Here is a 22,772-nt window from a genome sequence, read left to right as displayed (position 1 = left end):
ACTGCACGCAGAACCTGATGGTTGCTGAATCACTTAGTTTCCCTTGTAATAGCTGAAAATATGAGCGAGACGTCCCTCAGATTTAGAGAAAACATTAGGAGGCTGTAGTTTTGCAGGCAGAGACCTTTTATTTTAATCCATTAAAAGAACCCAAAATAGTCAGCAGGTGGCCACATCTATCCATGTTTCATTAAAATCACATAAACCCTAAGTACAAAAGCACCACTGATTATTGCTCTAGAAAAACTGCATGAAAAATTCAAATACACACAGTAAAAACATCACCATATGCACAAGACTTGATTTCGTAAAGCAAGTGTATGGAATGCTGATCCAATTTTACACATACCTTGCAATATTAATTTGATATTTATATTACTTGGCAACAATGGGAATTTCTAAAAGCACTGTTATGAGAAGGGAAATGTTCATATACAGTTTAATATGTCAACTATCATAGTCCTAAAAAAATTAGCATTTACAAAATACTCGATAAAAATATCTTTTAAAAGTTGTCCGAGAGGTACATAAAATCAACCCAAAATTTTCACGATAATTCATTCGTTCTTGTCACCTACAGATTCAGTTTTCTGAGCCTGTGAAGAGGAAAGAAAACAATTAATTACGACAGTAGATTGCCCTGGTGTCCACCATCGCCCACGCTGCCCTGCATCCTCCGGCTCGCCGTGTGCCACAGTTGGGTTTCCAGCCTAGGCCCGTGCTACGTTGGCACCCGCGGGACAGGGACACCCACACGCTCCTCGTCACTCCTCGGCCCCAGCTGCTCGAAGCAACACAAGCCTTACCTGCCGCTGCCACCGCTCACACAGAAACGCACCACACCACTTACTACCTGCGTCTACGCACTGCACCCATGCAGAATGCGCTACCGTACCCTTAACTTTCACTGTTTCACTCTGCCCTTTTACTGACAGTGTGCTGGCTGGGGCACCTCGGGATGTGGAAACACTAACAGCTGAGCGAGAGATGCGAATCTGCAATAACATCGTGGGCAATAAAAAGAAACATTATGAACATGCTATCAATGTCTGAAAGGCTGAATAATTAAAAAAAAAAAAACAAAACAAAGCACTGGTTCAATCAGCAGGAGGTATGTGTGGCAAGTACCTCTTCAGCTTTATTTTCACCATTTTCAGATGGTGTAGTACCTTCCTTTGCAGCTTCTTGCTTTTCATCCTTCTTCCCTTTAGCACCTTTGCTGGCCTTTGTTCCAGGTTCCTTCTGACAGAAGATTAAAAACACGGGCACATGCTGTAAGAGTAGCTGGCATCCTCCGTCTTTAGCAAAACCCTTCACAAAAACTAGGAAGCAAATCTGAGCAGGCTGCATGTGCTGAACTAACAGAGAAACTCACCCAGGACGACCTGGAAATTTGCTAGGTACAGAAGTTGTACAGACTCTCAAAATTTGCAGAAAATGCTGATGTGTGCTTCTTCAGTACTTCTGCTAATTTCCAGGGATACAAAAGCCCCTCACACTATTTTGTAAACTGATTAAAACAGAGGAATATGAAAAAATATCTGTATGAAAAAAATACAATTAAAAAAGGCTTATTCAGCCAAGCACAAACAACTTGCTGCTTGCGTAATGGCAATACACTTTTGATCAACATAAAATATTGAATTAAGATTTTTTAAATTAGGCCTTTCTGCTGGCTGCCCTTCTCTTAGTTTGATAACATCTGTGGTGTTCATTTCACATCAATGAGAAACAAGTAACACATTAGGGAGACAAACACTGATAAAATCTCACCTGTAGCAGCAGAAAACTGAGAATTTATCAAAAGGAACTATTCTACCACTTACAATTTCACTTAGAGAGTTGCTCTTCAACAAACAATACAACTCCTATGTTGAAGTCTTATTTTTGTATCACTGCATCTATGGATGCACTTAGGTTTGTGATCTAAGATTATCCACCACTTAGTAGAAAAACAAGTTAAGGATTTCAAGTCTTTTGTGTTAAAAAGGTAAGCTATGTTTGTTTAAAGCAGATCTGATTAGCACTGAGGACATGTCCCATGCAATCATTTGCTCCAAGTTCTCCATGCAAAATGGCAACGAGAGCCTTAATATCCCATGAAGGGGGATATTAAGGTCAGCCTCCCTTTGATCCCTCCCTTTCCTGGTACGGGAATTGGGTGTAGGGGGAAGCAGGGTTAATCCTAGTTAGGAGGCAGCCTAAATTTACTCCTCTCACTCCTAAGTTTCCACACTGCCTCCAGCTCCAGTGTGTAACTGAGGAGCTTGCTGTTGATTTGAGTATAGTCCTAACTCTTCACATAGGAAAGAAGTCAAGCACTGGACTTAGTAAAACTGCAGTGGCCAAGCTCTGAACACTAAAAATAAATAACCAAAGATAGTTCAGATTTGGGATCATTAGCAGGCCCAGAGTACACATTCCCCAGTTTTTGTTAGGAGACCAAGATTAATATTATACTCCTTAAAAGGCAAAACAGTTACAATTTAGGAAAAAACCTTAGCAGATTATGGTATTAAAAAAGTTACTTAGAATTACACCATAGGGGATTCCACATGCCTGAAATAAGCCTCAAATGTCTCTCATGCAACTTAGACTTTGCAACACCCAGCTCTTTTTATAACATGCGCTGCAAGTTATAAAAACTACCACACTCCATTCTTTATTAATGCTCTTTTTAATACGGGAGTAGGTTTATTAACACAAATTAGCCCAGTCATATCAAGATAATTCATGAAGTCTTGCTGAATTTATCAACTGCATTACTAGGCAAATGTTCCAGGTCGCAGAGTTACACATTCATACATGAACCTCATATTCTGATACCTGTGTAACTGAGATACCAAAACACAGACTTGAAAACTCTAAGTATGAAGAGGGCTCCCCTCAGCACCCCCCAGTGCTCTTTTTTTTTTTTCCTGATAAAGCAATTGTTCTTAGCATTCCCCTTTGGCCCAAGGAAATCTATGTTTTCTGAAGTATGTGATTTATATGCAGAAATCATGAAAAGGTATTTCAGACACTCATAGGATTTTAATTTGACTGTAACTGGCCTAGCAAACCAAAGCCATCCAATTTAAATATATTTAATTTCACCTTTAATTACAATAGCACATTCTCAGCAATGGCCAGGCTTCACAAACAGGTAAGAGCCTCTCACTGTTAAATGAGGTACCCGCCCCTAGTCAAGCATGATACGCTAGCATATCTAGCAAGGATGATATGGAATAATCAGTCCCAAGTAGAGCTAACTTGAGCAAACCTGCAAATTTCAGGAAAGGTGTGAAAAAAAAGAAAGATTCTTCCTCAGCTTGGTATTCCCTACAAACTAGGATAGTCTGTGGATCAGTTTCTTTGGCCAGTAATGAGGCCAGGAAAGGGTGGAGCACAACAAGAGTAAACTAATTTGTTTTGTTTTGTTGTGTGTTTGTTTCTTCTCCTGGGTGAGGGTGAAGTAGGGGGAGAGTTTATGTGAATTGAACAGTTTGTAAGACAAAGAGAAAATATAACCTGATCATTATTCGTTATAGTGATGACAGTTAAAAAGAAGAGTATTTACCTTAGTGGCTTTCCTTGGTTTAGGTTCAGGTTTTGGCGGAGCAGGTTTCTATAAAATATTTTTAGTTGCATGACATATTTAATATATTAGCAGCAGCCAGGTCACCAGCCTCCACATAGCAGCTTCCACCCACCCCACACCAGTTTCCCTTACTTCCTACTCACTCGTATGCAGCTAGAAAAGGTCAAAAAACCTCAATGCACAAAAACACACATACCCATTTCTGTTAGCCCACTCACCTAGGGGCTAAAGTAATTTGGGAGGTATTTTAAGAATTAAACGTGGGGACTAGAAGGATCTATCAAATAAAAAAAGCCCATCATAGATTCTTTTGCTAAAAGAAAGAAAACTTTTCACAGTCTTTCATACAGCTGTATCATTAAAAAGCTCTTCCACTTTATGAACACTTATTTGGTTAATACACACGTGTGTCTATGCACTTTGAGCAAATGTACTAGGAAAGATTTAAAATGTGCTTGTTCTCATAAAGAAGAGGGACTAAAACCAAATACTAGTAGCTGCACCAATCAAGCCCTTGGAGGATTGCTCTTACTCACAGATGTAGCCACATTTCCACAACCTGCAAAGGTACTAAGTCAATACTGTGTGTAAACAGACTGAGTGCTGTACTGAAATACAGAAATCATCTTTTTGTTAAAATAACCTCCAGAAACCGATAGATTAAAAAAACCTCTAGACTTATAAATGCCTGTGAACAGTTTCAGCAAGAAAAAAAAAATGAATCAAATAAAATGCAATAAACCTGTTTGGTCTGAGAAAATATGTGGCTAGAAAAGTATACACCAAGAAGTGTTACACATACTTACAGCTGACAATCTTGCTGATCGTCTTGTGGGCTACAGAGAAAAAAAAAATGAAAGAAGACATTTATAGGCTTACAGTAAATCCTACCCAAGCCCAGATCACATCAATCATTTCATGGTCACAGAAAAAATAAAATATATTATACCAAAATATGCACCTCTGTATGTATCTAACAGACTTACTCGGGGCTTCCTCATTTTGAACCATCACAATTTTAGAGGGACAAAGTGAGACAGAAATTAATGAAAACAGTTCAGGAATTCTGATGCCTAAATCTACTTTCAAATCTGTCAGTGCTTTTATTTGTGAAATATTATTTTAGCACCTCTTTTACAAGTACTTCTGAGTCCCTTGCTGCTCTAAAAAGATTCACAAACACAGCAAATTTAACTAGTTGTACACAGGACACAGCAAACTTTTGTGAAAAGCAAACAAAATACTTCAAGGGAGTTCTCTAATCTATCACATGTTATTTTTAATAGCAGGTAAAAATATTTTCTGATAAAAATCAAAGTAAAGTCATCATCCTTTCCTGGAGGATATCAGAGCACTAAGAGGTCAAAATACGAAATGAAGATCCCTCCAGGTCCATAGTCCCTTCCCACAAACTGCATCTGAGAGACCATCTGTACAGAGGCTGCTACAAGATCAGAAGGATTTTTTTTTGTATGTAAAGATAATTATAAAAAGGAAAGAAGAAAGTCCAATATTCTGCTTTTTCTCCACTTCTTCTCTTCATTACCTCATGCCTTCCCAATTAAATTTTATTTCATTTTGCTCTTTTTCATAAATCTACTACTGAGGATGAGCAAGTACAGAAAGAGCTGTAAGCTCATTAATTTGCTCACAGCATTTTTTTAGTCATTAAAACACAAGTCCATGATCCAGTTATACAGCATTTATCAAACAGTTAAATTTGGACTATGCCATAAAATTGGAATTGCATTTGTAATTAAAATAAAGGTACAATTCAACTGCAACAAGTATCCAACACAATGCAACTTAAAAAGTGAAGCAAAAATATATTTTAAATTAGATACTAAGCATTTAAGATGGGCTGAGAAAAAAAGAAAACACAGCCCAATATAACTCTTGGAAAAGAGAAAAGCTGCTGTTAATACATGAAGAATGCAGTAAAATGTATCTGCTGCAGCCATGTAAGTATTTTTAGGTGAAGCAGTAGGGAATAGTTCATATTTAGGTCCACCAAAATGCAAGTAGTGTCAAAAACCACCTAAAGATACTTTCAAATATTTACGGATCATTAACAACAAAAAACAAAGAGAAAAAAAGTTTAAAAAAAGAAAGAAAGGAAAAAAAAAAAAAAAAGAAAACCCTTTTACTAGCACTGGATTCCTCCTATTCTCGAATTATGTCTGCAAGTAATCATTCCTTAACTGCCTTTCTCAGTTTTTTTTTTCTGATAAATTTATTATCCCTGCAATATGACTCCTAGAAAATTTGTTTTAATTTAAAAAGCTGCTCTGTAGTCTCTGTTCATTGCATTGTCCTTTGCACCTTTTCAGTTCCATCATGATCTTATAAAGGGAGAGCCATTTAGCAGTCCCCATCTAGGTGCACAAAGCATTTATGCTGTGACACAGTGATGTCTCCCATTCTGCTCTCTTCTCTGTCAGTAATATTTCCCCTCTTCTGGTCTCCTTTCAGTTATTAAGACATTTTCTAAGAGCTATCTGCACTGAGCCTACAATCTGCCCCTGATTTACAGCTAATTTGCCCATACACTGTGTTTTCCCCTGCCCATGTGTATTAATTTGCATTCTCTATATTCAGTTTTCACTGCTTTTTTTTTATCATCTAGCTACGCAGCAATGTCACATCCTTCTCAATCTTATTGACTTTTCAATACCCTGATGATTTTTTTGGGTAAACTCCAGAACACTTCATAGTTTCACCAGTAACTTCTCTCCTAGATCGTTCATGAAAACACCAAGCAGCACAAGCTCAAACTGACTGACAATGAACTGCTGCCTCCCTAGTCTCTTCTCCTCAATTCATCTTCTACCACTTTTGAAATATTTTCTCTTTAATCCATGGTTTGTTGGTTTCTGGTCAGAGAGCTTCATCGAAAAGCGCTTTTATATCCAAGTGCAATGTATCAGTTGGTTCAACATCATTTACTGATCTGAATTCTGTGGAGAAGTCAACAGGCAATGAAGGATAACCTCTCCGCAAAATCTGTCAGCGCTGCTGCTATACATTTGCCCATATCTACTCATTCTGCACAAAAAAAAATCTTTGCTTTCCCAAATCTCTTATTTAAGACCCTGAGGGCATATTCATTGCCTTCAGTTACATTGGTACTGAGGCCAGTGCAGGTCTCTCAATAGTTTAGCAAAACAGTTTTAGCCCAGATTCACTGGGCTGTTGGGCTAGTTCTCAAATTTATTTTTGTTTTCATCAGTTTGTTAAGGGGAAAAAAAAAATGTTCAAGAATGTTCTCTAAACTCTACACTCCTAAGAAAAGCCTCCAGTGTGACAACCACCCTAACGGGTCTGCATAGCAGAAGTTTCATCTAGTTACTGTGTTTCAGCGTCACTTTTGACAGACTGGATGTTTAGCTTCTTTCCTCATTATTTTCTATCCGTACCTTTAAAAATAACTTTTTTTTTGTCTTTATTTTGGTGATAAATCTTTCTCTTTTTTGGAGTTTATTTAATCATACAATGCCTATGAACAGGACTTTATTATGGTCACAATCACAGATCAGTTCTCTGACAACTGCCTCTTTAGCTCCCATGTACTAAGTAGTGTGCACTGTATCAGCAGCTGATTATCATTTTTTTGGTCCTCTGACTTGTTGCTCCAAGCAGCAGCATTCCTCGTTTTAACTTTTTAGTCTTTTAATGCCTTCCCAATGCATTTTTCAAAATTGCTCTTTGCCACTGTAGATGCAAAATTTTATAGTTTGTGATTTGTTTTACCTTTTTTTAACCCTAAAGACATGGAATTCAGAAGCTGCCAGTCTCCCTCAAATATTTAGTTAAAATACATATATATATGTATATTAGAATACAATTCTTGAGTGTCATCATCCACATGGGATTGTTTTGGTTCAGACTGAAGCCATTCTTTCTGCCAGGTTCCACCTACTCCAAAATTTGTGGAACCAAAATTCCAAAAGTTCCCACACTTTCCAGTCTAATCCTTGGCCACTGTCCTCACTGAGCACTACAGGTGTGCCTACTGAGTCCATGGTTGTTCTTTTTTCCTGTACTGTCCAAGTCACTGTTATCTCACCTTGACTGAAGACTACTCCTGTATTTCAAGGAGAACAGGCCCTCCTCAGAGAGGGAATATTTCTGCAAACTTCTCAGTCTTTCTTCTTTTACTAGCATTCAAGTGTCTTAAGCACTCGGCGTAAGAACTTTTACTTTCCTGTCTCTTGAAAGAATAAGATTTAAAGTTGGGCAGAGGAAAAATATTTAGAGCAAAAAGAATGCATTTTTTTACTATGATTTAGCCAGCCTTTTTATATTTTATGAAACTAACAAACTAACAGGTATATTGTCTTCTAGAAAATTCCACAGGATGCTACTGAGATACCATAACCCAGTCTTCTCAGACCTTTTTACTCATCTGTTTTCTTCATGATTTTTTGGAAATGTTACTATTTGAAAAACTTAGACATTCCACTGTACCATCTTCTTTTGCCTGACTAAGCATCAATTGCCTTCTCAGTTAAAAAAAAAATGTAAAACTTCATTAGACTTTTCTCCCTGTTCAAATATGCCCAAAGCTTTATGAGAAGAGCAATTAATTTTTAATCTGCTTGAATATTCACACAGTCTTTTCATTTGATTGAACGTTGTAAGCCACGAAAGGTGACAACCTAAGAACATGAATCCTCAATAGTTATCTACCTCTTTTCTTAAAATCAGATTAAGGACTATGTTAAAGTCCAACAAACCTTCCTGTACTGCTCAAGGTATGACCAGCTGTCCTCCTTGCTGTTTCTGCCAAGAGTTAACTGTGCCCTTAATGCAAATTTGGACAAAAGAAACATACCCATATGTCAGCTGCCCCAGTTTAGAATCTGGTATCTTAATTCAAAACACCCTCCCATCAGCCACATAAGCTAAGAATAGTTTTGAAGTTGAGTAGCTGAGGTGTTGGATTAACTCTCTTGTGCCAGCTCTGCTAGAGGAAAAGGTAAGCAAAGCAGTTCCAGGAGGTGACACACTAGACTGTTGCTTTAAGGTCCACCAGAGTGCCTCTATTAAACCCCTAAATGACTTCTGGGATTTGTTTTGTGTATCAGTGAGTCCTACAAACCCTCAGTGCACAAAAATCAAATTATGCCAAATAAACTACAAATGTGGCTTACTTCTGGTTTTAAACAAACTATCATTATTTCCTCTGAAAACACTTCACTGGAAGTGGCTGAGCAGTAAGTACATACTCTTTTGATCTGCAAAGACTTCAGATCTCCAACTAAATAATTACTTGCCAAAATGAATAATCATAATAAAAAGGAAATACACTTGCCTCTTGTTTAGTTACTTTTGCTGCATCCTTGCCTTCAGCACCCTCTGGAGACTGAAAGAAAAAATAAGTCAGTGCTTTTATTATAGATTTCAAAGCATCTGGCCAACAGCAAAACACAGATGACAGTGAAGATTCTTCTTTCTATAAGCTGGAGCAACTTACAGAAGCCTGGCAAATTCCTGCCGGTATTTACAAGCAACGCCATCCTCGAGCTCCCCAGCAAGGAGACAAAGCCTGGTTGTCCCCAGGCCTGTTCCCAGCCCGCCGCATCCCCCGCGACCCTCCCAGCCAATTAACCCATGGCATCTGCAGGCTCCAACGGGAGTCACAGCGGAGCAGCAGTTGGTAGCCCTGTGAACTGGAAACCTGAGGTTTGCTCTGCCAGGGCTCTACAAATCCCCGAGAAAGTTAAACACTTTTCTTCCCAAACATGAACTTCACTTGTAATTAGATGTGATGAGAGAGACAGCACTTCCAAAATGAACAGTGTTCATCTCATTTACTCCGCTGGTGCCTCAGGCCTGCTCATTTGAAAGCGCTCAGAATATCTTTTCCTCATCGCATCTGCTCCATCAAAACAGTTAAAAAAGCAAAACAAACAAAAAAAGCCAGTAAAACACAAAGATTTCGAGACTTTGACAGGACAGCTAACTTATCTTTGCTCTATCCATTTCAATCCTAACCCAAACTCTGCCTGGAATTTCTAAGAGTTACATGGTTACAGTTTGGGGCAGAGAGAAAGCCTGGCTAGTTTGCAGTGGAGCTGCCCACTGCCTTCGCCTGTCAGGAGGCTCTAACACACCTACAGAAAAGCAGACACTCTTCATTCCCCGCATGAGAAAACAAATCTCAGCTTTATGACTGTGTGTTTTCCTAGCAGAAAAAAAAAAATGCCACAAACAAAAACGACCTAGGACTGATGGCCTAAGTAGCTAGAAACCAGCAGGAAGTTCAGCAGAGCAGAGTGTGGCGCCTCACAGCAGCAACACGGGCACCCAAAATGGCGCCTCCCCGCTCCCTGAGGGAACTCAGGCTCATCGCGCTCCCGAGGGAACCCTCCGGCTTGTGTTCCTAAAAGCCTTCCCTCCGGTTACTGAAGAGCTGCTACAGCTTGTCAGTGTGGTGCTGGGAGCGTGAAAAGCCACAGGCAGGACCAAACCAAGTAGCTCCGCGGTCACTGGCAGTAACAAACTCTTGTTTCCTACAGCTTCCCTCTGCAACAGGTCATGTTGCACAAGCTCTAAGCGGAGATTCCCCGTATTTGAGGAATTTGTAACGCCTCTCCAGTGGGAATGTTCTTAAATCTAATAAACTTGTACTGCACCGCTGAAGGAAATTCCAGCAGTATTTTTCCTCTACTGGACACCTGTTTACATGGAAGTTATCCTTCAGAGTTCCTCAAAACAGCCAAGAGGATCAGGCATAGCAATAGGAACAGAAGACAGCATGATTCATCTCCTTCTGCAGCCAGACTAAAAAACTCTGCATAAAGTGCATGAAGTTAATTCACATTCCATGATCAGGGTGTTTTATACTATTTCACTTTTAGGAACCTTGGAAATAGGGCTAAATCATCACAAGATGCTACTATCACATGCCAGGAGCTTTGTAGTAGCTGTCCAGGAACAAACCCTCATCCTGAGACACCGGGTAGTTAACACACAGTAATTTAGCCCGTTTTCCTTGGCAATCATGAAAGACACTCTCTTATGTTTCTGGAAGCCTCTTTTTATATGGTAACATTAGTGCTTGACAACACATTTGAAAAGCTTTCACAGAGCCAACCACAAAAAAAACAACAATCTATTAAAATATTTCTAATTCAAATAGTGTATACAACTGGAACATATTACATAACATACTTGAATTAAGTTAGCTAGTTAGCCCATAACACCCTCTCGAACAGGGAAATCCAATAATTCCAAGGCTAAAGATTTTTTTGCAAGGAGAGACCTGTTAGTAGCCTCAAAGGTGAGTAATGGCAGCACTCACTGCCATCTCAGACCCTCTCCCTCCTCTCTGCCAGCCCTGCACGTTCAGGCTGTCTGAGGTTGCGCTCAAGTTTCCTGGTCCGTAGTTCTCACGTCGTCAACAAGACTATTGACTGAGCTGAAAAAATAGCTTGCCGCTTAAACAAATTTATAAATATTATAAATAAAATTAAAAATATAGTCTGCTGCTACCCCAGCAAAACCATTTTACTCAACAGCTGCACAAACAACTGAGAGCACACAGCAGAGCCCACAGGAACAAAGTAGCAGAGGCCGTAGCAAGCAGCCGGGGACTCCCTAAACCCCAGGGACATCAAAAAACCCATGCACGTCAGAAATAGGGCTGCAGCATGTCTGTTGAAAGAGGATTGGGAACTTCCTCTCCTCTCCAACCAGCCCTGCTTAGATATTCCGATGAATCCTGGCTGTTTTGAATCTTTGTGCTACTTTTTTTTGCAGTGTTTCCTCTTCTCGCCAAGCATCAGCCAGATTTATTACATGCATGTCACAGGACATGCACTAGCATCTGCAAGTCACAGGACTTATGTGGAAGCCACCAAAACCCTGAAAGGCTCCTGTCCAGCTCGGCCATAGGAAACCTTCCTCCATCTTTTGTCCTGGAGAAAAACTACTGGAGGAACTCCGGTTTCAGAGCAACTAGGCTTGCTAAGCAGCCCGTCCCCTTGGCAGGTTTTTCCGCATGATGTAATGCTGTGGCTTGCCGTGTTTCACATGACACCCTGATCACATTAAAGTGCACTCTCATACTCTGCCTTACAGTACAAACCAGCCAGGGACAGGACTCTCCACACGGCAGGTTTTGTGTAGCGGAATTAGAGCCCCCTGAATCACTGGGAAGGACAGCACTCCTGTCCCAATGATTCCTCAACTTTATTCCTTCATACGCTTGTATTCCTTCACAAACTTGCATTATAGCCATGAAGTAGCCTCTACAGGCCTATTGTGTCTGACACTGTACAGATGATAAAAATACAGATGATAAAAAACACAGAAGAACACAAGTAACAATTTTTTTTTCTTTTATCAGATTCATGCACAGAGACTATAGCAAAGAAGCTGACTGGCTAAATATAAATGGGCTTTTAATATTCAAACTAGTGTCAGGTTTTAAGTTCAGATGATCATGCTCTGTGACCCATCTCAAAGAGCACTATACGTTGACAGTAAAGCTGTAAAGGAAACAGCAGCTAAGCTTGGCAAGATCTGGCGATTCTGCATAACTTTGATATCACAAGATTAACCTGGAAGGATGTGTGCAAGCTTCCCTGTGAGTATCTGCAATTAGAAATTTTTAAGGGACATTTATTTTTTCATTTTGTTTTGTCTTGAAAGAATCTAAAAAAAAAAAAAAAGAAAGAAAGGGATTTGAGAGGATTTGAAAAAAAAAAAAAAAGGAATACTAAAAATGGATCTTATTTACACAGACAGGTTTCTGTATGTTACTAGTTATGAAGTAGAAATAGGAATTGGTGTTCCTATACACCAGGACAATAATGTGGTACTTATGGTACCAATACCATAGAAGAACTGGTAAGTGGAAATCAAAACACTAGGTAACTATTTTAAGGAGACATTTAACAGAATATACATGCAGGTTGTCTTAACTTTTCTTAAGCCTGGACTGCCTGGTAGAGATGTATCACAAAAGAAAAAAAAAAAAAAAAAGCTACGATTTTTCAAATCAAAAACTGCAATATAAGCAGTATGACACATGAGTACAACAACACAGTTCTAGCATCTACAGTTACTGATACCCATTCAAGAAATTCATTGGTGCATATCTGAACTCACAGTGATCAGCTTCTGGACAAACATTTTGTTTGTACTTAAATCACCAGAAGCAATGCAGAAAACAGACCAGAATCACAAAGAATGAGAATACAAACAGGTGAGAAGTAACAGAGCATAGAAGGTTTCAGTAAAATAAAATAGATCATTCTTTGTTGAAGGACCTTATTACTAGCCTATATTCATCACCTCAGCTCTGAGAGGCCAGAAATTAGTGTTCTGACCCCCACGTGAAGAGCACGAAAAAGCAGGTTCCAGTTCCACTCTACCTGCCACGTTCTGCCTCACCCTGCCCAGCACGGGGACTCTGCAGCATTGCCTCCCTTTGCAAAGTGCTTCGTTCAGCCACGTTTCCATGTGCTGCCCGCAATGGGATCTGCCTGTAGATACCTCCCCAGCTCCATGTTCCAGCTGCAATTTCCATGACCTAATGATGTAGTGGAGCCTAATCCTCCAACAACTTTTCTCTCTAACCAAAATATGATGAAAGTTTGCAGCAAAACCGCAGTGGCCAGGAAACAAAACAAAGCATATAAGGTCTTGAGCCTTCTTCAGAATTTGCAGTATTATTCTGCTATAATTTTTCTTACTGTCACTTTCCTTTAAGTTGCACATTAGATGGCTTTTATGTGCTAAAACTTACACGAAATTTGCTGTGAGTAGAGCTTAGCTAAAAGCCACAGTTGCATTACACTGAATTTAATTTAATGCATTGTCTCCCCATATGTGCTTCTATGATCTAGTTGTGTCTGTCTTCACCACAGCTCTGAATTCTGTGCCAAGTCACAAATGTAATTAAAATGCTGGGTTTTTTTTTTTTTTTAGATTAATGAAGACACTATATGTTAGCTAACTTAACATCAGCTAACTCCTGTGACATCCTTCTAGCCACCAGATCCTTCAGTACCTTATCATTAACCCATGTTTATAGCTAGTGCTTTGATCTGTTTTCAGCTAATATAACAGTGCTCACCGCCAAGCCAATTTTAATGAACTTTGCAAGAGATTTAATTCTCTCTATTAAATACTTTATGGAGCCAAATATTCTTCCAACTATGCTCCTTCATTTAGTCTCTACAAAAAGCCTGATCTTGGAGAAAAAGAAAATCATGCCACTAATGTCAGAAACAAGTAATTCCACTAGAACCACTTGCAAGAACAAAGAAAATAACTTTTTTTTTTTTTTAATACCCCCACTGTCTTCCCTTTCATTTCAGTTCTATAGTATAGCTTTCCAGCAATTTTTGTCTTCCACTGTGTATGCCTTAAGGGACATGTGCTTTTATATATACAGATAAATTGTTATATGCAACCTTATATAATTTATGCTTTTATATACACACACATATCTATAAAATTGATGTTATACATATAGTTTTATATGTATATATACACACACACATATATTTATAAAATTTTGAGGTACTAAAGAGGTTGGAAGTCTCACATTCCAAAGGCTTTTTAAGAAGTATTTAGAAGCTCTGAAACCTGCATTACATACTAATTCCCTCCTGCTCCAGACAGATGCCTTTCCCTGAATATCCAATTACATTTGATTACTTGCATTAAATCAAACATATATCCTCCATTAAAAAAAACCTTTAAGTCTACATAATAGTTCCATCTTTTTTGTTAAGAAAGATTGTAATGAAATATTATATATCTTTTTTTTTTTCCTCTGGAATTTAAATCATTTCATCTTATATCTATTAAGAGCAAAATATTTAATATTCTAATCCTTTAGGGGGAGAATGTCAAGATCATGAAGTTCTGAAAAGACAACCTGTACTTCAAATCTAAAAACCATTAAATATAAAGACCCCTAGTATCAGAGGTGGGGAGAAGAAATCGGGATAAAAGATGGTTCCTGATGAAAGTCCCCATTCTTGCTTAGACTTCCAAGCTAAAACAGAGTGAGTGGTTAACATGCATCAGATTCTCAAAGAATCTTTGAGAAGTAAGGATATAAACAGCATGGCTGTAATAAAAATCAGTAAGTTCAGAAAATAATTAAGTATATTTTGTTAAATTCAGTAACTCTTAACATGCAACTCTTGTGACCTTTGTGTGATTCCAGGCAAGGAAGAAGAAGTGAAATTAGGTCTGATGATATAAAATCAGTAATAAAAAATGTTTCTCCAAAAGAACACTAAATTTCTTCATTGTAGACTAATATTTTGCTGTTCCCACTGAAAAGCTTTCAGTGGATGACCAATATAACTTAAGCCATATTTATATTTGATGGGACATTTTAAAAGTCTCAAAGTTGCTTTCATTTTTATTTTCGCCCATTTACCTGGGAGAACTGCCCAATTTTGATTGGGCCAACTCTGTATATATACAGAGCCAGAGTTTTAAAAACTTTTAAACACTGGACTCCTAAATCAATACCTAAATAGAACTGGCCAGATGTGCAAAGCAACATCAGTACAAAGTTCTTGGGAAAAGAGCAAAAAAAAATCTATTTTATCTGCTTAAAAATAGAGATTAATTGCAGATAGTTATTTCCAATAGTCAACTCTGACAAAGAAATGTATCCTGAATGGCTGAGAAGAGATACATAATTCCTTCCCTTCCGCAACACTACAGTGATTAAAAAAAAAAATCAATAATTTGCTATGATAAAAAATAACCTTCTTTGTTGTTGTTACACTAATTGGTGCTCTGGAAGATCAAACCTGTGGGATGAGGACAGCAGCTCCCTGAGCAAGAGGCTGGGACTAAAGGCACCTTTGGTATGAAATGCCCCACATGCGCTGACCTCTCTTGTCCCAATAATAATTCCAACAGGGGCTACCAAAGCAGCCCCCTACACGGGCGGGCAGAACGGAGAATCTCCTAGACAACCTAAAATGCAGTTTTAAACATGGATAAAACAAAAAATGATCCCAAGGTGGTGATTCCAGGGGACAGGGAAGAAAGGAGGCAGCAGGGATAAAGGCTGCTTTCCCCGTGTGGAGCACAGATGCCTCCTCACGCCGAGCCGGCTAGAGAGGAAGCAGAGGGCGAGCAGCGTCGCGCGGCCTCCGCGCGCGGGAGCAGCCTCCGCCATCAGCCACCTCCGGTGGCAGCGGGACACGCACACGGCCGAGCGGGAAGGCAGGAGGCCGGCGCGAACAAGGCAAGTGCTGATGGGCACACAAGCCCCCTCTCCTCTAGGCAGATCACAGAGACATCCTGGAAACGTTCATTTTAAATGCCCTGGAAACATCACATTCTACATCTGCAGACTGCACTGTTACCACCATCGCCACAGGATCTGTATCTCCAAATGAAAGGAGCAACTGACTGAAAATTGGTCACTTCCAAAGTCACCAGAGTAGGAAAAAATCCCTCAACCAAACAAGCCCAATGCAGTTTTTCTTTTCCGTAACTGTGCGAGGCCAGAGTTGGAGAATTCAGTGATCATGAGTATAATACTCCTTCGGGAAGGTCCACAGAGACCTTCAGGACCATCAGAGAGAGGCAGGGCACCGCTGGCCCTTCAATGAGCGCCTGGCTGGCAGAAGTTGACCTGGTTGCTGCTTGGAAGCCATTCTGCTTTTCCCCAGATAATCTGAGCTATGGTCCTAGTGGAAAGTCCAATGCTGTGAATTTCACTCACTGTAAAATTGGTGCAAGAGGATCCTACTTCTGCATATATCCAGTTGCTTATTCCCAGCCCCACTTCCTCCTAAAAGGTTATCATCACCTATGAGCTGTGAGGCTATGGGGCACCTCTAAACAGGATCAGGATTTAAGAATTTCAAAATTATGTTTAAATCTGTAGAGTCAGTTAAGATGGCTTGAAACTTAGGTCCAGCACTTGCAAATATCTTTTTAGCTACAGGACCACAGAATAAACCACTGTGCTGGTGACCTGCAGTTAAAGAGGGAAAGCTGACGGTCACCACTGCAATCCTACAAAGTATTAATTTCCAAGAGGTGCTGCAGTCTGCTTTATCAGCACTCTACACAAAAGTTGCCATTACAATCATTTAAAGCAAAATTTAAGTTAACCACACAGCACATACCAGTTACATTCCATTTATGTATGCTGAACTGTTTTTATGAAATTTATTAATACCAATACTCTAGAAAACAATATTGCCTCCCTTGGCTTGTTGAACTGGTACCGAATTTATTTTTCATCTCCACTAAGAGGAAGTACTTTCCTAAAATTCCCATGCGTAAAAGGCTTACCTGCACCTTGTTGTTTTTCATCTAGGAGATAATGGCTTATAAAGCAGATTGTGTGATGGCTACAGCTCATCAGGTATCACAGTTTAATGCATAAAACAGCCATATGTATGATTTGTGATGGATAATTTGGTGAAAAACTAACAATGGAAAGATGCTTTAGGTTGCCCTTTATTAAGCCCAACTGTATTTCAGTGTGGTCTAAGAAGAAAATTTAGGTACACTGTAACTGTTAATAAATGGATCCGATTTTTACAAAATGATGTAAAATGATCAGATAAATTTCAGATCTATAAAAACTTGGTTGATGAGCTCATAATCTTCATAACTCTAAAAAAAGAAAAAAATACAATAAGAGCTAAAATAACTATCTCTTCACAAGATATTTGATAGCATATCTTTACAAACAAAACATGGACAAATACATGCTGCATGTATTTAATTGCCCTGCAGCACCACCTTGCAAAGAGGCATAGCAGCAATCCTCACGCATCTTTTTATTTCAGCGCTACTTAACACCATTTCACTGTAATATATCCAAACATACCATATTATGAAAGCTCTGGGTTTCTTTTTTTCCATGTAATTTTCAATTGCAAGGTGCAAACCCTTTAGGTTAGTCCGGTCATGTTGACCTTCTGGCCACACACTCTTGGAGTATCACAGAATGGCTGGGGTTGGAAGGGATCTCTAGAGATCATCTAGTCCAACCCCCCTGCTCCAGCAGGGACACCCAGAGCACGTGGCACAGGGTGGCATCCAGGCAGGTTTGAGAGATCTCCAGAAAGAGAGACTCTAAAACCGCTCTGAGCAGGTTTACTGGCCACTTTCAGTTGCTTTAAAGATGCCCAAGCTTGAAATTATCAAGGTTTACACCTGGAGTACACGTGGAGCAACACCTTTTTACCCTGTACGAGAAGACTCTTGCACCTTTTATGTTAAGATGGAACCTCTACTCTTTGCCTTGATGGAATGTGCATGCACCTCCAACTGCAGCAAACGCTTTGCCCTTCCTAAAAGAGAAATGGAGCGGGAGTCTAAGGGAAAGTTAGGAGACTAAACAGGGAGAAAATAGGAAGAGTGAGGGGATTTGCTACTGCTCCTCATTTCTCTGTACTCCTTAAGATATAATCACCTGCACAGCATGAAACACAACACAATTCCCCACTGTCTATATCCCACTGCTAATATAGCAGGCCCTATTAGGCACTGGGATGAATATCTGGGCTGGTATCTGAGGAGTGCCTGTACTGCAGATCCAAGAGCTTCCAACTCCACTGATGACACTGAATGGCAGGGTGTGAGGGTATACAATGAAGCTTTCCCTGCTGAGCAGCTTCAAAATTAACATAAATTTACAGGAAATAAAACAACACTATGTTACATTGATACCACTATGTTAAATGGACACAGACCTATAAAAATGAGAAGTGTTGGCAGCTTGGGCTGCACAGCACAGACTTGCTCACATTGCTGTGTTATGGCCACCAGCTCCCATGCTACTTTCCCCACGAGACCTACACCCCATTCTATGGAGGAAGCAGCAACAGCTTCAGTAGGCGCAGCTGTGCCCTGCAGGACCCGCAGCTTCGTTGGTTATTGGTGTCTGATCACTTCCAACAGCCATTTACTGACCGCAGGTTCCTCGGTTTCTGCGTGCGCACAGACGAACGAGGCCACGTTTGCAGAAGGAGCAACAACTGCACGGCCTGAGCACGGGAGCTGCTCATGGGGACGGGCAACGCGAGGGAATCGCATCAGACTTGACCTTAAACTGAGAATCCTTTCCAACAACTTGCCCATTTATCCCCGTGTCCTGGTTCACCATCACTGGAACAGGTACAACATGCCTCTGAATATTCACGACACTTTGGAAACATGAAGCATTTCACAAACAGAATTTTACTTAGGTCCAGAAAAAAAATACAGGTTTTTATCGAGCTATGTAATTTAACAGCTCTAGGTTAGTGCAAGCTTTGGACAATGAAAAGTTAGACAGCTGCATCTAACCACAAGGCACAGAAAATACATTGATTAGGTACTCAGTTGGCAAAACAAGTAATATGGAAGAGTCCCGTGAAAAGTTATTATATGATCATGTAATTAAATGCACTAGGATAGAACAGGACTAAACTACAGCACCCCCCCAACTTTTGTTAAAGGATTTCTTCAAAGCCAAATATTCAGAAGTTTTGGTTTTGTACGGTCAATATACTCTGCTATTCTGTCCCACTTTAAAGAAAATGAATTTGTATAATGGCACAGGAACCTGCCAAAGATGCGCCCTCCACTGCATTTTCATAGCAGCAAATCTACTGCAGAAGCTAACATTCCTGAATACAAAAAGCAGACAAACAGTCTAAAGTGGCTAATTAGTCATGATTTTTTCTTCTGCTCTGAACACGACAGATTCAAAGATGTTATTAGGAAAAAATAAGCAACAACGAGTCTTCGTAGCTCCTTAGGCGCCAGCGTTTCCACACACGCAGGTGAAGCGCGGGCCGGCGGCTTGCGGTGACGTTAAGGGAGGATCGCTCCGCAGCGCAACCCCAGCTAAGCGGCGCCTGCACAAGTCGCCGCTTGACCTTTTGCTGTCTCCCCGTGATGGTGCACGCACTGGCGACAGCTGCGAGCACCTCTCGTCTTCATGGCGATCATCACATTAGAGCTTACACGTGTACGTACGTGCCCACGCACGTACACGACCATGCCGTGACTCTCCATGTCAGCGGGGAGAGCATAATTCTTTATTCCTTTCTAGAGCCACGTACTGGGGCTGTTTCAAGGCCAAGGAGCTTTCCAGTATGACCCAACAGCTAATTCCATCTAGACAGGCAACCAAACAGCACTGAACACCCCAATGCATTTCAACAGCGCAACAGACAGCCTAGTCCACCCCACACGGGCACAGCACTCTTCTTGGGAAAGGCCCTGTCCACACGACATGTCAGTACAACTGCAGTTCAACAGGTCTGACCTCAGGAAGAGTCTAGAGTTCAACCTCTTTTTCCTTCAGTGCACTATTTGACACCATCTGAACACACAGTAAATTCTTGCCTTCCCCCTCAATCAACCTTGACCAGCGGCGAACGACACACCAGCATCATAGGCCCCATGGGCCCCCAAAGGCCCGGTAATTAAGAGGCTCAGCTACTCATCTAGGGTTATGTGGGGAAATAAAAAAACCAAGACAGAAAGAAAAGCAAACACAAAGGACCAGCCAGTTCAGATAACTAAGACATACACAGAAACAGGTAAAGCTGTATTCTTATATACATAGACTACATGCCACTTCTGCAAAACTATTTATTTATCTGCCCCAATTGTGAAAAGTTCTTGTTTCGTTTTTTGAGGTTTATTTCATAATAAAGCCCTGGGTGCTAATGGCCTTTTAGAAGTTAGAAACTTCTCTGTCTTAACAGAGAAATCCACTACCAGCTGCATGAAATGGTTTGTCTCCATGTGGAGACCAATCGTGTTAACAATTATTCAGCTACAGCTGTATCATTTAACTTCTCACTCTGTGGCTGCTACTCTCGGGTAAAGCTACGGCTCTTCCATTTTTGTCATAAAGAACCCATTGGTTGTATAGTTTTCTTAGAACTGGCACTTTCCAAAACCTGTAGTATCTATAAAATCATAAACTTTAACTGTGTTGATAAACATTACACTAAAAGAACCAGAATTTACTTAATAAGTCTTCATATTCATTGCTTTGATCACATACACAATTTTTCTTTTTCTTTCTGATGGTTTTATAAAGAGAATACATTTTTATGTGTAATGTTTATTAAGAAAAACATCAGACAACAAAAAAACCTGTAAGACCTACTACAGCTCCGCCGTGTTCTAGGAAGGGCATCCTGAAACGTTATCAGCAGCGCAAGAGCAATAAAGGGTAAAGAAAACAGGGTGGGAAGATTGCAAGGTTTCCAAAGCAACCTCTAAAGTAAACTGCAGAGTGTCCCGTAGGCACAGGGCTAATTTTCAACTTTTTCCCCAAGACAAGCAGCAGCCCTGCAGGAGAGGCCTGTACGAGGGTGCAGACACGGAGGAGCAAGGGAGACGCTGCTCCGCGTTCCCCAGCTCGCAGCCGTGTCTCTCCGCCACCAACGCGCTCAGACCCACGCGTGTCTCCCTCGCCCCTGCCACGAGCAGGTTAGTTTGGATTTTAACTACCAGTTGGGCAATTCGGCTGAGTGCTTTACATTTTGATACCACCCAAAAGGAACCGGGAAAGGACGAGCGCTTCCTGAGAAGTCACGAGCTACCGGCAACTTCAGTGAGAGCCATTTCAGCCCCATCCCGGGAACATCACGATGTGTCGGGGGTCGCGGGGGGCACTCGGGAAGCCGCCAGCAGAACAAACCGCTCCCGCCGGGGCTGACCTAGTTAACGCTGGGAGGCCGCCGCCGCTTCCCCGCGGCTGGTGTCCGTGCCCGGCCTCTCGCCACGCTCAGCGGCGGCGGCAGGAGGAAGTTCCCGGCGGGGTTTCCAAGGGGGCCTCGGCCGCCCCCAGGCCCCCGCCATGCCCGGCGCCTCCTCGCCCTTCCCGCGAGGCCACGAAGCCGCGAGGGGCCGAGGCGCCGCCGCGGGGGAAACTGCGCCACGGGCGCAGCGGCCAAGCGGGGGCCGGCGGCGGCGCCGGGGCGGGAGCCGAGCGGCTCCCCCGGGAGGCGCCTCCCGGCGCGGCGCTGGGGCGGCCTCGCGGCCTCCCTGGCGGCCCCGGGGGTGCGGAGCCCGCGGCGGGCCCTGCCCCCGGAGTTGGCACATACGGGTCCGCGGCGAGGGGAAGGCTGCAGTTTTGTGTTAAACAGGGCTTTTCTCTCCCCTCCTCCCCGCGGAGCCATGGCCGGGGCCCCCGCCGCACTTGGCGAGCAGGAAACTCCTCCCGCGGGCCCGGGGTAGCGGCAGCTGCTGCGATATTTCTCCCCGCCGGCGGCGGCGCGGGGGGAGGAACCGAGAGTTGTGATAGCAGCGACTCCCCCCCGCCGCCCCGGGGCCGGGGGCGACGCTCCCGGGGGGAAAGTCAACAGGAGGCGGCGGCGCCGCGGGCGGCCGCGCTCGCAACAGGCGGCGCGGGCAGCGGCGGAGCCGGCGTGGAAGCGCCGCGGCCCCGCTCCGGAGAGCGGCGCGGCGCTCCGGGACGCGCTACCTGCGCACGCAGAGGCGGATTACAGAAATAAAAATCGAATTTTTATTTTTAATAAATAGCTCCCTCCCCCAAATAAATAAATAAATAATGGAGCAAGGCAGGCGCAGAAGCGAACAGCAGCCGAGCGGCGCGTTACCTTTCTCTTCGGCATAATGTCCCCGCTCCGGCTGCAAAAGTAAAGCGGTGAGGGGGGAGAGGAGGGAAGGAAAAATTAAAAAAAAAAAAAAAAAAGGAAAGAAATTAAAAAAAAAACCCCTCCCGCACAAGCGCAGACCCGCCCGGCGGCGGCGGCAGCAGCGACAGCGGAGCCGCTCGCGCCCGCAGCTCTGCCCGGCGCCCGCCGCGCCGCCCCCGGCAGCCCCCGCCGCCAGCGCCCGCCTCGCGGGCGGGCGGGCAGGGCGCGCCCGGCGCCGCTCGCCATTGGCTGCGCCGCGGCGGCGGGAGCCGCGGAGCCGGGCGGCCCGCGGGGCTCATGGCGGCGGCCGCGGGGCCCTGGCGGCGCCTGGGGCCTGCGCCGGGCGCCCCCGCGCCCGCCCGCGCGGCCTTGGCGCGTCGGGGCCGCCGCGCCGGGGCCTCCGGCGGCGCCGCGGAGCGGGCCTGGGGCGCGCGGCAAGTTGTGCGTGCCGGGCAGCGAGCAGCATCCGCTGCCAGGACTACCGTGTCGGCTGAGCACGGGAATGGTGCGAACCCAGCCACATTCTGCTTCCCCTTCTCCTCCCACTACTGCCAACTTCCCCCCCTCCC

The 22,772-nt window shown here is 42.7% G+C and overlaps 1 protein-coding gene and 1 long non-coding RNA gene across 3 annotated transcripts in view; one reads left to right on the top strand and one right to left on the bottom strand.

The window, feature by feature from the left end:
* Positions 1 to 22,772, top strand: part of LOC148595589 (uncharacterized) — a 569,244-nt gene that overhangs the window by 355,154 nt on the left and 191,318 nt on the right. The gene's annotated exons all lie outside the window — the stretch shown is intronic.
* HMGN3 (high mobility group nucleosomal binding domain 3) lies at positions 227 to 22,259 on the bottom strand. Of its 2 annotated transcripts, none has more exons than XM_088520306.1 (6): positions 22,165 to 22,259; positions 8,895 to 8,945; positions 4,387 to 4,416; positions 3,560 to 3,607; positions 1,129 to 1,242; positions 227 to 596 (listed from the first exon to the last, which is right to left on the bottom strand). In XM_088520306.1, the coding sequence occupies exons 1-6, from the start codon at positions 22,177 to 22,179 to the stop codon at positions 558 to 560; spliced, it is 297 nt and encodes a 98-aa protein (XP_088376432.1). In that variant the 5' UTR covers positions 22,180 to 22,259; the 3' UTR covers positions 227 to 557. The 2 variants fall into 2 exon arrangements, with proteins under 2 accessions (XP_088376432.1, XP_088376431.1); XM_088520305.1 differs by lacking the exon at positions 227 to 596 and adding an exon at positions 758 to 995.

This window comes from Tinamus guttatus, unplaced genomic scaffold (assembly GCF_059628265.1).
Source record: "Tinamus guttatus ecotype Peru unplaced genomic scaffold, ASM5962826v1 Tinamus_guttatus_pri_ptg000085l, whole genome shotgun sequence".
Taxonomy (NCBI): domain Eukaryota; kingdom Metazoa; phylum Chordata; class Aves; order Tinamiformes; family Tinamidae; genus Tinamus; species Tinamus guttatus.
Note: the sequence above shows the minus strand (reverse complement) of the source record. Positions and strands in the feature narration are given on the sequence as shown.

Excerpts from the sequence above, each read along its gene's own strand:
- HMGN3 (XM_088520305.1), bottom strand. Across the intron at positions 3,608-4,386 it reads GATCAGCAAGATTGTCAGCT|AAACCTGCTCCGCCAAAACC; the intron begins GTAAGTATGTGT and ends AATATTTTATAG. Across the intron at positions 996-1,128 it reads GTGAAAATAAAGCTGAAGAG|ATTCGCATCTCTCGCTCAGC; the intron begins GTACTTGCCACA and ends ATGTTATTGCAG.